Genomic DNA, 14,257 nt, shown 5'->3' on the forward strand with positions numbered 1-14,257 from the left:
GTAAAACTTCCGTGCTATTGAGCGACTGTGACCATTTGTAAAACAAACATGGCCGCGAGGTTTGCTTCGTCAAATACAGAAGATTTTGAGAGAATTTTGGCTGCCAGATTGCTCTGTTGTGTGTACAGTGCTCAGCGTAAATGAGTGAACCCCCTTTGAAAAGTAACATTTTAAACAATAGCTCAATGAACACAAACAATTTCCAAAATGTTGACAAGACAAAGTTTAATATAACGTCTGTTTAACTTATAACGTGAAAGTAAGGTTAATAATATAAACTTAGATTACACATTTTTCAGTTTTACTCAAATTAGGGTGGTGCAAAAATGAATACACTCCACAACAAAAACTACTACATCTAGTACTTCGTACGGCCTCCATGATTTTTAATGACAGCACCAAGTCTTCTAGGCATGGAATGAACAAGTTGGCGACATTTTGCAACATCAATCTTTTTCCATTCTCCAACAATGACCTCTTTTAGTGACTGGATGCTGGATGGAGAGTGATGCTCAACTTGTCTCTTCAGAATTCCCCAAAGAAAATAATTTCTTTACACCACAAAGGTGAAGGCTACAAGAAGATCAGCAAAGCTTTACTTATCAGTCAGAATACTGTAGCAAAAGTAGTACAAAAATTTAAGAAAGATGGAACTGCAACCGTCTCACAGAGACGTCCAGGTCGTCCACGGAAGTTAACACCTCGACAGGAGCGTCTTCTGATGAGAAGGGTTGAAGAAAATCGGCATGCAAGTTCACTGCAGTTATCTAAAGAAATAGAAAGCCAAATTGGGGTGACTATTTCCCGTGACACAATACAGTGTACACTGCAGAGGAATGGCATGCATGGATGGCGTCCACGAAAGAAGCCTCTCCTAAAACCCAGGCACAAAAAAGCCCGCCTAGAGTTTGCCAGGACCCGTGCTGACAAAGATGAAGACTACTGGGACTCTATACTCTGGAGTGATGAGACCAAGATAAATGTTTTTGGAACTGATGGCTTCAAAACTGCATGGCGTCGCAAAGGTGAGGAATACAAGGAAAAATGCATGGTGCCTACAGTGAAACATGGTGGTGGCAGTGTCCTTCTGTGGGGCTGCATGAGTGCTGCTGGTGTCGCGGAGCTGCATTTCATTGATGGCATCATGAATTCACAGACGCATTGCTCTATACCGAAAGAGAAGATGCTACCATCACTCCGTGCCCTTGGTCGTCGTGCACTTTTCCAACATGACTAAACACACATCTAAGGCCACTGTTGGATTTCTGAAGAAGAACAGGGTGAAAGTGATTCAGTGGCCAAGTATGTCTCCTGATCTGAACCCAATCGAACACCTATGGGGAATTCTGAAGAGACAAGTTGAGCATCACTCTCCATCCAGCATCCAGTCACTAAAAGAGGTCATTGTTGAAGAATGGAAAAAGATTGATGTTGCAAAATGTCGCCAACTTGTTCATTCCATGCCTAGAAGACTTGGTGCTGTCATTAAAAATCATGGAGGCCATACAAAGTATTAGATGTAGTAGTTTTTGTTGTGGGGTGTACTCATTTTTGCACCACCCTAATTTGAGTAAAACTGAAAAAATGTGTAAACTAAGTTATATTATTAACCTTACTTTCCTGTTACAAGTTAAACAGATGTTATATTAAACTTTGTCTTGTCAACATTTTGGAAATTGTTTGTGTTCATTGAGATATTGTTTAAAATGTTACTTTTCAAAGGGGGTTCACTCATTTACGCTGAGCACTGTAGCTGTAGATGTTGATTTTAAAAGTAACTAAGTAAATTACACAGGGAAATGAATACTTAAATCTGAGTGAAAAATACTGTAGCGAGTGGGCGTGGAAGAAGAGTCTGGAGACAGAAATCTTAGTTTCTCGGTTGCTAGCCTGTGCTACTTGCTCTCCATAGCACCGCTTTACTACCGTTCGCTAACACCACTAATGAACGCTACACCTGCTGGAAGATGACTTCACTGCCGCACTGACAGTGCTAACTTGCGGGTAAAGTAGCGTTGGCCTTCACTAATACGACTGATGAATGCTGGAGGTGACTTCACTGCCACGCTGATGAACTCGACACCGGCTGGAAAGTGACTGCATTGCTGCACTGACAGCGCTAACTCGCAGGTAAGCTAGCAATGGCCTTTGAGAATACTGATATGAAGTGAGTGTGCATGTATAATAATAATAATAATATTGACTTGCTTTTTTCATGGTATATCAGATATATTACACTCAGCTAGCATGATATTGAACTTGTCTTTGACTTGTTATGCCATGAAAAAAGCCAGTCAATATTACTTAAATGTGTCACTCAGATCTGCAATGTATTTTGCATGAAAAATGCGAGCTGTTCAACAAGAGAAGAAACTTCATATCTTCAAGCCAACGTGTGATCTTATTATATGGACACATTCATAAACAAAAAAAGACCCAAATTTATCAAAACAATTCATTGATTTCCTCACGACTGACATATAGGTTTGTGTCATGGTTTTGGTTCTCCATGTCCCGGCTGTAGCTCGTACGAAAATTAAAAGTGGCGTATTTCCCAGTAAAACACTCATGTCCATATATGTCTCAATCAGAAACACACACACGGGCTATTAGCTACAAGGGCTAAACAACACCCACAGAATCTTTCATCATCCTGTCTACAAACAATGGAAAGCAATTTCTTCCAGGTCACACCACCTTTCATATTCTAACAACTTAAAAAAAAAAAAAAAAAAAAAAAAAAAAAAGAGGGACTGTGAATATGACTTTATTATGGCCAGCACAATTTAGGAAGCAAAATGAGCTTATTTGCTTTAAGACACTGATGTCTTACAGTATCCGAATACTCAATAGACATGGATGAAACGCTAAAGATCACTTGGATGCAGTTGGAGGGCAGGTAGCTCAAGGTCCAGATTAGAGCCCTGCACTCCCGCGGGAGTCCCGCGGGACCCGACGCAAAGCAGTGAGGCGCGGGACAAATTTTGAAAGCTCATTGCGGGCGCGGGCGGGAGGGGGAGTGCACAATGCGGGAGCGGGTGGGAGAGGTGATAAGCTGCAGTCCCGCTAACTAAAAACGTGTTTAAAATAAAATTTATAAATTATTAATTTATGTCTACCATATATAATTTGTGCTGGATATTTTATTTGGCATTAATAAAAACATTTTAAGATGCTTAAATTTGCGGATGTGGTCTAATCTCGCGTACGTTTCCGATTCCTTTCCGCTCTTCCGTGTGTGAGATCTCCGATCATGGCAGAAGAGCAGAGCTCCTCTAGTGAAGCTCACAGTGCTTCAGAAGTAAGTGCTGCTTTAAAAAGAGGTACATTTACTGTTAAAAAGTCAAGAGTCCTGAAATCAGACATTTGGAAGTCGTTCTCACTCGTGTACGACGCAGAGGGAAATCAGCTGCCCTTTGCTTGTTGTGATAAGTGTTGTGAGCTGTAATTATGCTCAAATCCACTCAAAGTAGGGGGCGGGGCACCATCACGCTGTGTCTTTAAATTATATTAATTTCTTATAGGCCTACTTGTATTTCCTAGAATGTAAATGTGAGGAGTGACATATAAGCTATGTGCAATGTACAATATTCTTAATATCCACTGTAGATTTTGGTAGGTGTGTTGGGTATCTCTGGAAAGCCTCAGCTGCGCATGCCGCCTGGCAACGCGCACCCTCGCTATGTGCGCTAGGTGAAGGATCGGTCAGTGGAGAGCTCAGCTAAGCTCAGCATGTTTAATTCCCCAAGCCAATGACAAGAACTTTCGTGAGAAATAACGCGAATGTCTGCATCATGCTAGCCTGGGCCCGCCCATCCTAAGTGTGACGCAACACGAGGGCCTGTTGCGAGCTTAGTCTGGCCAGGCAAGCTATCTACAGCTCTTCCAAGCTCCCGAAAAATCGGGAACCAATCAACTTTGAGCATCTCCAACGGCCCTGGGTAGAGGCGTGTTCAAGGCAGTGACGTAGTAGAACTGCGACCGGAAGCCACAGATTGTTTACAGAATCTATGCCGGAAGCGCTTCATTCACGCTTCCGCATCTATTACGCATAGATGCTGTATTGAAAGCATTCAACGGGAAGTTCTCATTGAAAACGGAGCAAAGAGCAGCCCTGGAGGTATTTATTGAAAGGAAGGACGTTTTCGCCTTGCTCCCGACCGGCTTCGGTAAGAGTTCAATCTACCAGTTAGCCCCGTCGCGTCGCATACGTCAGAGGAAAGAGTGATGTGATTGGTTTAAGCTTCGTCACAGCCTTTTCTGGCTTCGACCAGTAGCAAACTGAGGCATTTCAGGGAGGCGGGTCAACCACGGGCTCTGGGAAACGGTTGGGCTTAATATCTTGGCCAGACCAATAGCTCGTAGAGCTTTGTCGCGTTAAGGCCTCTGCATGCTCGTGCGACAAGGCTTTCGCAGATAGCTTTTCGCAGACAGTTGTAATTTATTGTTGAGCGGGGATAATAGGCGTGCGCAATGTTATTCACCGGCACAACGCAAGGGGGCGCGAAGTCGCTAGGAGTAGTTGGTGGGTGTGGTTAGTGGAGTGTTTATCCTCCGGTTACTTATAATGACTAGAACTGGAGTCGTATAGATGTACGTACTTCCTCAATCAACCGCTCTTCATGCTGCTCCATCTTCGCTCGTGTTTTTAAAAATGGCGGTCGTGAAAACAAACCAAAACGGGAAAGTAGGGAAGCGGAAGTGCGTGTACAGCGGATGTAGAGTGGACCAATCAGAGCCCTCTTGTCTGCGGCGCTGTCTGCGAGGCTTCTGCGGTGGTCACAATTTTTGGGAGGTGCGCGCAGAGCGTCTGCGAAGGTGGGGGGGGGCTACGCAGACACTGTCTGCGAGGACTGGGTTGTCAGCATAAATTGGCCTTTAGCCAGACTAGCATCATGCGGGATTTGCGGGCGGGAGCGGGACAAAATATGGCAGGCGCGGGCAGGAGCGGGACTGAAAATCATAATTCTTTGCGGGAGCAGGACTGCACCATGCGGGAGCGGGACTGAAAATTCTGTCCCGCGCAGACCTCTAGTCCAGATTTCACACAACCTGTACACAGTGACAGTTCCAAATCTAATTACTCACAACTCAATAAGTGACCTCGCACATAAAGCCCCACAGGCGAAGATACTCCACTGCAAAGCAGAGCTGGAGTAAATCAGGAATGTTAATAATTCAAAGACAAATGTGCATCTGCCCGGGGTGCCTCTGCTCTGAGACAGTGATGAAAAACACAAACCTGAAGGAGGAAGGAGTTAGTTAAAAATAAATAAAAAAAATAAAAAAAATCTACTCAGAGACAGGGATTAGATGCAAAAGATCCTGTGAATGCTGCAGCTCCTTTATGCTCTTTAGCGCTCATTAGCATGAGAAAGAGTGACGGCTGAATTTGGCAAAGCGAGTGTGTGACATGTGAGTGTGTGTGTAATTAATCCTCACTGCCACAGATATAGTGACAGGCAGACAGGGGCTGTGAAGGCTGGTACACGAATGTAATCAGCTCTTCAGGCCCACTGTAACCTCAGCTGCTATTATCTGCACAAGTCTCTCACACCTAGTCATGAGGAATGCCAAATCCTCACACCGCAAGAGCAAACCCACGTATGCTCAACCTCTAACGATATAAATGCACTTCGAGGGAGTCGTTCACATCTTTGTGTGGCTCATCCTGCACAGTCTCACGCTGGCAATTCTGATTAGGGTCTCCAACAGTTAATCTGGACCGCGGTGCTGAAATAAACGGCAAGAAAACAACTTTCTTCTTGTCCGTCTCTATCTGGAGTAAGAGCTCTTTAACAGACACTATAAATTGCTCATCGTCTCTCCCGACTAAATCCTCAAGCAGCAGAGAGGATCAGTACAAATCTTTACAAACCTGGATTACTCAGACTAAATAAGGAAATGAATCATTAACAGGCTGAGCTCTCAGTCTGTTCCACATGTCTCACTCGCTTTGCTGAGCAGGCACTTCCAACACATTTCAGCTGAATCCATGAATCCTCAACGCTTCATTCCTGTGCATTTCTGAGCATACATACAGGCTTATAATATAATGGCTGATATGAGGAAAACTAGGGAGCTGAAATTAGCAGTGCACAATAAATGGTTCGCTAATAATTATCGCAATATTGTCCTTTGCAATACTGATATCCTATTATGCGTAACAGACGTCGCTGAATTCTGGCAAGCAGCCAAGACAGAAGAAAAATTGGGTTTTGTCGTCGATAACATACTTTAACACATCAATCTTAAAACACCCGAGATTTATTTATATCTATCACACACAGAGTGCTGTGCAAACGTCTTGGGCACATGTAAAGAAATGCTGGAGAACAAAAATGGCTGAAAAAAAATGAAATGAAATGTTTCAACATTTAAAAAAAAATACTGTAAAACAGCAGTAAGTCATTATTAATGAAACAGTCGATATTTGGTGTGAGACGACCCTTTGCTTTTAAGAAAAAAAAAAAAAGGTAGTCTCCGGTACAGTGAGTGCAGTTTTATGCGGAAATGAGCTGTAGGTTTTACTGAGCGTCTTCCAGAACCAGCCACAGTTCTTCTGGACACTTTGACTGTCACACTCGCTTCTTCATTTTGCACCAAAACCCAGCAGCCTTCATTATGTTCTCTTTTTTTATCTGAAAAGTCGGCTCTTATGTAATAAGCTGCTCAGATACAAACATTTCTGTAACATTTAATTTTGCGCTGGAAAACAAATGTTTGGCAGTCTAAAATGTTTTTGTACTGACACGATAACGTGGACGTCATAAAAGAGAAATCTGTAACAAAGTTTGTATGGGGGGGGAATAGGGGGGTTAAAGTGCATATCCTGGACCAATTTCTTTTTTTTTAATATGAAAGTATGTCCCTTTACACACTCATCCAGAAGGGTAATTTTGCACAAGGCCATCTGTCTACAGCAGGAAAAAATAAAATAACAAAACGCGTCTGGAAAAATCCCAAGGGAGTCTGGAGCCAGAATCGTGACGTCACCTGCGGAAGCGCCAGCAGGCTGCGCGAGCTTTGCACGGTTTCAGTGCACAGCCTGTGTAGCCCAAGCGCTCCCATTTCTCTCTCATTGTCCAGTCTTTTGGAAAACGATGAGTACTAATCCCATCAAGATTGGTGTTGCTACACCCTCCTACGATACATCTGTTAACCATTTTAATAATTACGCGATAATGTTGAAGAAATTTGCAGAAAACCACCAGGTCGTTTTCTCAGAAACAAACCAGCGCTGACGTAGGATTCAGAGGGAGGCGTCCCGCACGCGACGTCACGAAAATCAATGTTTCCCAGGAAATCCAAATGCCAAGTTTTTTCAGAGGCGGACCAATTCGCCTCAAATGGCTTGATTTCAACTGAATTTTTCTGGTATTGCGCAAGGTAAAAAAAAAATTGCACAAAATGCAAAATGTGACAGATATTTGACCTAAGTTTAATATAAAATAGGAGAATTACATTGATCTTGCTCCTGAATTTACCCAAGATGTGCCCTAAGACGTTTGCACAGTACTGTGTTTAACTTTTTAATCTTGTTGGGTCAGGAGACAAATTTAACAAACGCAGATGTAAATGCAGTCACATTCTGCCTAAAGATGTCTAAAAGCTTGCTAGCAAAAAGTGATTCTTTTCTTTAAAAAGCAAACGTCAGGCTTTGATGAAGTTCTTGGATAGTTCTGTGTTGCGGCAAAATGGATATGTAATCAGCCGCTGGCTGATGAAATGTCCAATTCCTCCCATCACAAGACAACAGCAAACGAGAGAGGGGAAAACGTGCTTCCTCCGAGACATACCAGGTTACAACCTCTGCGTCATTTTGAACTGCTGCTCATGCTGGGTAACACACTAGGAGGAAAGGACTATCTGCCTTGTTCTGCATACACGAGCACACAGGCGTACATGATCGGTCAAGTGTTGCTGTGATTGACAGGGGACAGACAGACAGACAGTCATGTCATCGCGCTCACACAGAAAGTACAGCCAATTTTGCTCTTTGTCTTCTGACCAGGAAAAAGTTGTGGCTGTCATGAGCTCATGATCTCCTGATAAGGCGAATGCTTTTCTTTGACACTCAGGAGGAGTACAACGGCATATTCGGACTATTGTAGCTTTAAAAAAAAAATTGAAAATGGAGCTGAGGTGGAGGGGTAACATTCTGAGAACATTACCTGTTAATTGAAAGAATAACTGATAGACACTTGAGTAGCAATAAGAAAATTGCTCGATAGAATGTACGATCTCATCTCATCTCATTATCTCTAGCCGCTTTATCCTTCTATAGGGTCGCAGGCAAGCTGGAGCCTATCCCAGCTGACTACGGGTGAAAGGCGGGGTACACCCTGGACAAGTCGCCAGGTCATCACAGGGCTGACACATAGACACAGACAACCATTCACACTCACATTCACACCTACGGTCAATTTAGAGTCACCAGTTAACCTAACCTGCATGTCTTTGGACTGTGGGGGAAACCGGAGCACCCGGAGGAAACCCACGCGGACACAGGGAGAACATGCAAACTCCGCATAGAAAGGCCCTCGCCGGCCACGGGGCTCGAACCCGGACCTTCTTGCTGTGAGGCGACAGCGCTAACCACTACACCACCGTGCCGCCCCAGAATGTACAATAGTTTCACTTAAATGCAAACCGTCAGAGAAGCACATAATGAATACATAAAGTTCGATTGCATGAACAAACCCCAGACCTGCTCCGTCCCTGGCTCATAAACAGCCCATCATATCCCTTGATAACGGAGTGTGCTACGAGTGACACACACAGATTTAACAGGTGTATTGTTCGGTTGCACCATCGACAGAAACGGTGTGGAGTGAGAAAACGAGCTGCGTTTCCCACAGATCTTCAACATACTTATGCTGGTAGTCGGCTGCCACAAAAATTCTCTACCTCGTGTCATTTTTGGATCGCGTTGGAGTCTACTCTGCTCGACCTGCTCAGCAAATCATGCATGTTATCTATCAGAGACAACCACAGGGTTCAGAAGAACAGACTCTCTCCTTTTTATTTCTTTTTTTTGCTTCACAAAAGGAGGAAAAGAAACACACACACACAAAAAAGTGGCCTATTAATCTCTGTTGCTGACACAAAAACAGAATGGCCAAACGTAGACAGACTGTTAATGTATTTCTAATAATAAGTTCAACGGTCAAGGGAGAGAAAAAGCACTATTATTCCAAAGCTGAATTTACTGACTAGAATCGAGCACTCCATGTTGTCATGGTAACGCATGTTTACAACATGAAAGCGTGGTTCATGTTGTCAGCTATTTGGCCAAATGTTCGAACACAGCACAGTTCCTTTTAGTGATGCAGTACATTATGTTCCTTATTATTTATCTATCCATCACAGAACATTCTCGTTCTTCATGATTATTTGCTAAAATGAGTCGGCAAATATACTTTGATCCGCTGTTAATATTCCTGGGCGACCCGCCCGAGTCGAGTCTGTGTGGGAAACACTACGCAAACGATGAAACTGTTGATGCGGGGTTTAAATTCAAAATAAAGTGTTTTTGGTTTTTTTTAATTAAAAAGAGAGCTCTCTTTTCTCTTCTGGCAATTATTAAAAATAAGTAATTAAAAATCTCATATCTGTAGCCGCTTTATCCTTCTACAGGGTCGCAGGCAAGCTGGAGCCTATCCCAGCTGACTACGGGCGAAAGGCGGGGTACACCCTGGACAAGTCGCCAGGTCATCACAGGGCTGACACATAGACACAGACAACCATTCACACTCACATTCACACCTACGGTCAATTTAGAGTCACCAGTTAACCTAACCTGCATGTCTTTGGACTGTGGGGGAAACCGGAGCACCCGGAGGAAACCCACGCGGACACGGGGAGAACATGCAAACTCTGCGCAGAAAGGCCCTCGCCAGCCACGGGGCTCGAACCCGGACCTTCTTGCTGTGAGGCGACAGCACTAACCACTACACCACCGTAATTAAAAATTATCAATAATTATTGTAATAACTGAAACGAAACATTTTATCATGACACATTTTTCAGCGAGCTCGCCCAGCCCTATTCTGAACCATATATAGCAGAAAACATGAAAAATAAATCACCATGTGAACAGTTTTTCCAGGCCACCAGACATACTGCTTATTAAACTGTCAGTTATTTAGGTTTTCCCCTCCCACATACACAAAATTAGAAGTTCTAGATTTGTTTTGCATGGGATAAATTTGATAAATTATGGTGATCCCAAAAAAAATGGTCAAATTAAAGCAGGTTGTGCATCATATGCTCACCAGATTGTTTTAATATCGTAATCACAATGTGTAGAAATCTACTTGTGCTTCCCCCATCAATACCATTTTGAAAGTGTACATCACACTAGGCTTCTGAAACTGTACGACTAAAACCAAGTCTTTAACTTGGTTAGAATTTTTTTTAGTGCAAGCTGGGTTTTTTTGTTTTTTGCCATCAATGATCTTGAAGGAAAAAGGTTGAAGTGTGTGGTTGGGGTGCAAACTGACCAGCGATGAGCAGGGAATCCATGCGTGGAGGAGGCTGTGGAGGCTTGAACAGCTTGGTGAGGTCTTCTTCAGGAAGAGGCGGCTCGCCTCGACTCTGCCTCTGAGCGTTCTCCTGCTGACGCCTCTGGACGTACTGGGTGGGGGGGTGGGGGGACACATGAATACATTAGCGTTAATATGACCTTGATACTTGGACCACCTGCCATTAACCTGCAGATGGCCTGAGCCGATTCAATCCTGTCCCAGTGAAACAAAAACTTAAACGTGAACCTTTCAAGCCACAAGTGGTGCATGACGGAAAGGAGAGAGAGCACTTTGTCAGAAGGGAGGAAAGGATGACAGGTGGAATCAAAGACTGTAGGAGGGAGAAGAAAATCAGAGAGGAGGAAGAAAAAAAAAAGCAGCACAGTGAAGTTGATGTATGGTGCGCATCCACCACCTTTAGCATTTCATCTTCTAATGTACATACCGTCCTCTGACTCGACACATTTCTGAAGTGCAGATGTAGTCTGAGCGGTGTGGGTTACGCTTCAGTACAGTTAGTCATGCATCACACAGCAGGCAAACATGCAATGTTTACACAGAAGCTGTCACTAATTACAGTTTTAACAGCGAGAGTTATAAAACTGCTACAGCAAAAACAATGAGTACACTCATTGATTCCTTGGACTGCATGAAGGGATAAAAAAAATATATTTTCTTCCAATATTGCAAGGAAACATGATGCAAATTGTCCTAAAACAAGCCACCATTGTGTGCGCGTGTGTGTAACATTTGGCATCAATTCCAAAATTAGTGGCAATCAATGAGTTACACACAAAAAAAAAATCTCTTAAAATGTCTGTTACTGAGCTTAATCTCACACTGATACCATGATTAATCTCACACTGAGAATATGAGAAAGTTTACAAAAAAGTATATACACAGTACCAGACAAAAAATTTGGACACACCTCCTAATTCAAGAGTTTTTCTTTATTTTTATTAATTAAAAGTCAGGCGGCACGGTGGTGTAGTGGTTAGCGCTGTCGCCTCACAGCAAGAAGGTCCGGGTTCGAGCCCCGGGGCCGGCGAGGGCCTTTCTGTGTGGAGTTTGCATGTTCTCCCCGTGTCCGCGTGGGTTTCCTCCGGGTGCTCCGGTTTCCCCCACAGTCCAAAGACATGCAGGTTAGGTTAACTGGTGACTCTAAATTGAGCGTAGGTGTGAATGTGAGTGTGAATGGTTGTCTGTGTCTATGTGTCAGCCCTGTGATGACCTGGCGACTTGTCCAGGGTGTACCCCGCCTTTCGCCCGTAGTCAGCTGGGATAGGCTCCAGCTTGCCTGCAACCCTGTAGAAGGATAAAGCGGCTAGAGATAATGAGATGAGATGAGAATTAAAAGTCATTTCATGTCTTAAAACAGCGATGTTTTTCTTTACTTAGCTGAGCGGTTCTTGACATAATATGGATTACTACAGTTGTGGAATAGGGCTATTTACTGTATTTATTATTTACCGTTTGATCTCAAACAAATTAAGAAGGCAAGAAACTAGTCCACTAATTAACTTTTGACGAGGCACACTGATTAATTGAAAAGCATTCCAGGTGACGACCACATGAAGCTGGTTAAGATAATGCCAACAGTGCGTGAAGCGCCTCATCTCATCTCATTATCTCTAGCCGCTTTATCCTGTTCTAAAGGGTCGCAGGCAAGCTGGAGCCTATCCCAGCTGACTACGGGCGAAAGGCGGGGTACACCCTGGACAAGTCGCCAGGTCATCACAGGGCTGACACATAGACACAGACAACCATTCACACTCACACTCACACCTACGGTCAATTTAGAGTCACCAGTTAACCTAACCTGCATGTCTTTGGACTGTGGGGGAAACCGGAGCACCCGGAGGAAACCCACGCGGACACGGGGAGAACATGCAAACTCCACACAGAAAGGCCCTCGCCGGCCACGGGGCTCGAACCCGGACCTTCTTGCTGTGAGGCGACAGCGCTAACCACTACACCACCGTGCCGCCGCGTAAAGCGTCATCAAGGTAAATTTAAAACAGGAATTTTTTTTTAAACACTTTTTTGTTTACCACATAATTCTGTATAATGTTTCACGTGTTATTTCATAGTTTTGATGCCATCAGTAGTGTTCTACACCGGAGAAAATAGTCAAAATACAGAAAAACCTATGAATGAGTAGGGGTGTACAAACATTTGACTGGTACCATGTCTGTTCGTCTGTGTGTGTACGTGCGCATATCCATTCATTAAATTACAGACATTTAGCAGACAGACAGTCTTATCCAGAGCGACGTACACGGTACCCAGAGCAGCCTGGGATTGGGTGCCTTGCTCAAGGGCACTTCAGCTGTTCCTGCTGGTTCAGGGAATCAAACATATATATGCATGTGGTGTGTATGTAGATATAAATAAAAAGGAGAGAGAGAGAGAGAGAGAGAGAGAGAGAGAGAGAGAGAGAGAGAGAGAGATATCCAGAGACATGGCTTCCTCTCATATATATGAACAAAAACAATACTGGCAGCTGAGAATTTCTCATATCAAAATATAAGAGAGTCAAGGGGCCATTTATACTTTACTTTTTTCCCCTCATAAGCAGTCATCCATAACTTCCTGTTTAACTGGGGCCAAATTTCCTTTCACCATCATTAAGATTGGAAAATATGCAAATTCAATGACACCCTTACCCCTTTTCCACCAAATCAGTTCCAGGGCTGGTTCGGGGCCAGTGCTGGTGCTGGTTCACAACTCGTTCAACTTGCGAGCCAGCTGAGAACCAGTTTGCTTTTCCATCGCTCGTGGTGCTAAGAGAAGCCATGTCATTACATCGCTGTATACGTCAGTTACGTCATTGTATATGTCAATACGTCGCTGTATACGTCAGTTACGTCGCTACGTTTGCATAAACCTTGGTGCGAATATCGAAGCAAAAACAACGCGGAAGAAGCAGCAGCAACAACAACAACAACAATAATAAAGGATGACTTCGCGTTTGTACAGCTGCTGCTTCTCGTCGCTTAAAAATGGCGATCTTTCACGGTCTTGTTATTGTTGTCGGTCTTAACAACTCCACCCCCCGCTGACGTAAGCGGTTCTTTCCTCTGGCCCAGCAGAGAGTTGGAACCGGTTTTTCTGGCCCCAGAGCCAGTTCTTTGTCAGTGGAAACAGAAAACCCGGTTCCAAACTAAGCACTGGCCCCAAACCAGCCCTGGAACTGCTTTGGTGGAAAAGGGGCACCTGACCTTTGTGAATCAGCCTGTCCCCTGACCCAAACCCAACTGAAAACCTGTGAGATTTAGCTCATTAACCACAGACGTTTTTGTACCTTCTGTTACCCATCTTTTCCGAAGGTGCTGATAAATCTTGAGCCCACTGCAGCTTTGCAACATAAGCAGGCTCAGTTCATGTAAGAACATCAGCAACAGATAAATACATCATATAAAATAATCAACAGATCACATCTAAAATATGGCCTATGAAACGTACGGGTCAAAAATGAAATTAATCTCAAAAAAACAAAAATTCATGTCTAGGATTCATTTTTAAGAACTCTGACCCATAAGCACTTCTAACTTATTGTAAATTCTCTACAGCACACGCTGTTCATGTCACTCACACGAGGACAACACGTGCACTTATCAGTAACCAAGCACGGGGCACAAAAGCCATTCTGACTTCATGCCTGAACCTGACACAGATGGCAACTCCATTGATTTCCTTCAGGCGCTGCTCATTTCACAGAGCCAATT

At 43.7% G+C, this 14,257-nt stretch overlaps 1 protein-coding gene across 1 annotated transcript in view; it reads right to left on the bottom strand.

Moving 5' to 3' along the window:
* eif3hb (eukaryotic translation initiation factor 3, subunit H, b) overlaps nucleotides 1–14,257 on the bottom strand; it is a 188,930-nt gene that overhangs the window by 1,438 nt on the left and 173,235 nt on the right. The window contains exon 7 of the mRNA XM_060942964.1: nucleotides 10,506–10,638. Within this exon, the coding sequence (XP_060798947.1) occupies nucleotides 10,506–10,638 (133 nt within the window). The remainder of the gene's footprint in view (nucleotides 1–10,505; nucleotides 10,639–14,257) is intronic.

Source organism: Neoarius graeffei, chromosome 16, assembly GCF_027579695.1.
Source record: "Neoarius graeffei isolate fNeoGra1 chromosome 16, fNeoGra1.pri, whole genome shotgun sequence".
Lineage (NCBI taxonomy): Eukaryota > Metazoa > Chordata > Actinopteri > Siluriformes > Ariidae > Neoarius > Neoarius graeffei.